Raw genomic sequence first — 1179 nt, 5'->3', positions numbered from 1 at the left:
TTTGGCGGGGGGGGGGGGGGGGTTTCTTTCCCAGGAATGGTTGCCGGGTTGACCCCCTTGCCCGTATTGGGGGCCGGCCCCCCCCCCCCCTTTTTTTTCCCCTCCCTCTCTCTCTCTCTCTCTCTCTCTCTCTCTCTCTCTCTCTCTCTCTCTCTCTCTCTCTCTCTCCTCGTAGCGCCAGCCTCGGCGAGTCTTCGGCGATCTCGGCGAATCTCGGCGAATCTTGGGGTAGGCGTGCCCGTCAAGTCGTCGGCGCTGTCCGGCAACGACTCGCTCCTCTCGATCGTGCAGATGCCGCGCGGCGTGCCGGTTGCGACCGTCGCGATCCACAACGCCGCCAACGCCGGCCTCCTCGCCGTCCGGACGCTCGGTGCGGCTGAGTCGGCCCTGCGCCGTGGGAGAGAGTTCTTTTTCTTTGTCATTGCTCTCTTCTGGCGGTGGTGCCTAGGCGCGGCCGACCCGACGCTGCGCCGCAAGATGGCGGCCTACATGGAGTCGCAGGAGGCGGAGGTGCTCTGCAAGGCAGACAAGCTCGAGAAGGGCGGCTTCCGCGCCTACCTCGATGGCGCGTAGGGGCGCGGCGGGCCGCGGGCGGCAGCGGCGGACGGGAGGTAGCTACATCGGCACCGCCCCCGGTCGTTGTTGCGCGCGGCAGCTGGCGCCCGGCGGTTGGGATATGGGGGCAGGCAGCTGGGGCGGCCCGGACAAAGCGATGCTCGCGCGCGGCGGGCGTCTAGATCTCTACCGTCTTGCCGCGGGGGGGTGCGCTCTCTCTACTCTTAAGAGTTCGCCAATTACGGCTTAGTTTATCACAACGACGCGGCGCCGACGCCCGACCCGCCATCGTGCATCGGTGCATCGAGGGCGCGGAGCGGGGAGCAGCGGGGCGTGAGTTTTTTCGCGTGAGAGAAACAGAAGTTTCGCGTGATCGTGGCACGAGAAGAGCGTCGGATCGTGGCAGGTAAGGACTAAGGTAAGGTAAAGCCGTAAGGGAAGGTAAACTTCTCCGCACACACAGCGCGGTGGGGTGGGGCGCAAGGGGGGGGCGGGGGGGGCAACCCTCCACGTCTAACACGACAGGAGCCCCACGGGCATTCAAAAAGTGCAAGGCCCGGTGCGCGTGGGTGAGCGGTGTGTGTGTGTGTGATCGTGGCACGAGCGAGAGGCACATAACCGCAT

At 66.0% G+C, this 1179-nt stretch overlaps 2 protein-coding genes across 2 annotated transcripts in view; one reads left to right on the top strand and one right to left on the bottom strand.

The window, feature by feature from the left end:
- Window positions 1–813, top strand: part of EMIHUDRAFT_424259 (hypothetical protein) — a 3071-nt gene extending 2258 nt beyond the window's left edge. The window contains exons 8-9 of the mRNA XM_005779267.1: window positions 233–370; window positions 449–813. Of these exons, the coding sequence (XP_005779324.1) occupies window positions 233–370; window positions 449–573 (263 nt within the window). The 3' untranslated portion in view covers window positions 574–813. The remainder of the gene's footprint in view (window positions 1–232; window positions 371–448) is intronic.
- EMIHUDRAFT_236313 (hypothetical protein) lies at window positions 802–1179 on the bottom strand (the record flags this gene model as incomplete). The annotated part of the gene is made up of 2 exons (XM_005779266.1): window positions 802–968; window positions 1170–1179. 2 exons carry the CDS (start codon window positions 1177–1179, stop codon window positions 802–804), a joined length of 177 nt encoding a protein of 58 aa, XP_005779323.1.

Source organism: Emiliania huxleyi (assembly GCF_000372725.1).
Source record: "Emiliania huxleyi CCMP1516 unplaced genomic scaffold EMIHUscaffold_233, whole genome shotgun sequence".
In the NCBI taxonomy this organism is placed as follows: Eukaryota; Haptophyta; order Isochrysidales; family Noelaerhabdaceae; genus Emiliania; species Emiliania huxleyi.
Note: the sequence above shows the minus strand (reverse complement) of the source record. Positions and strands in the feature narration are given on the sequence as shown.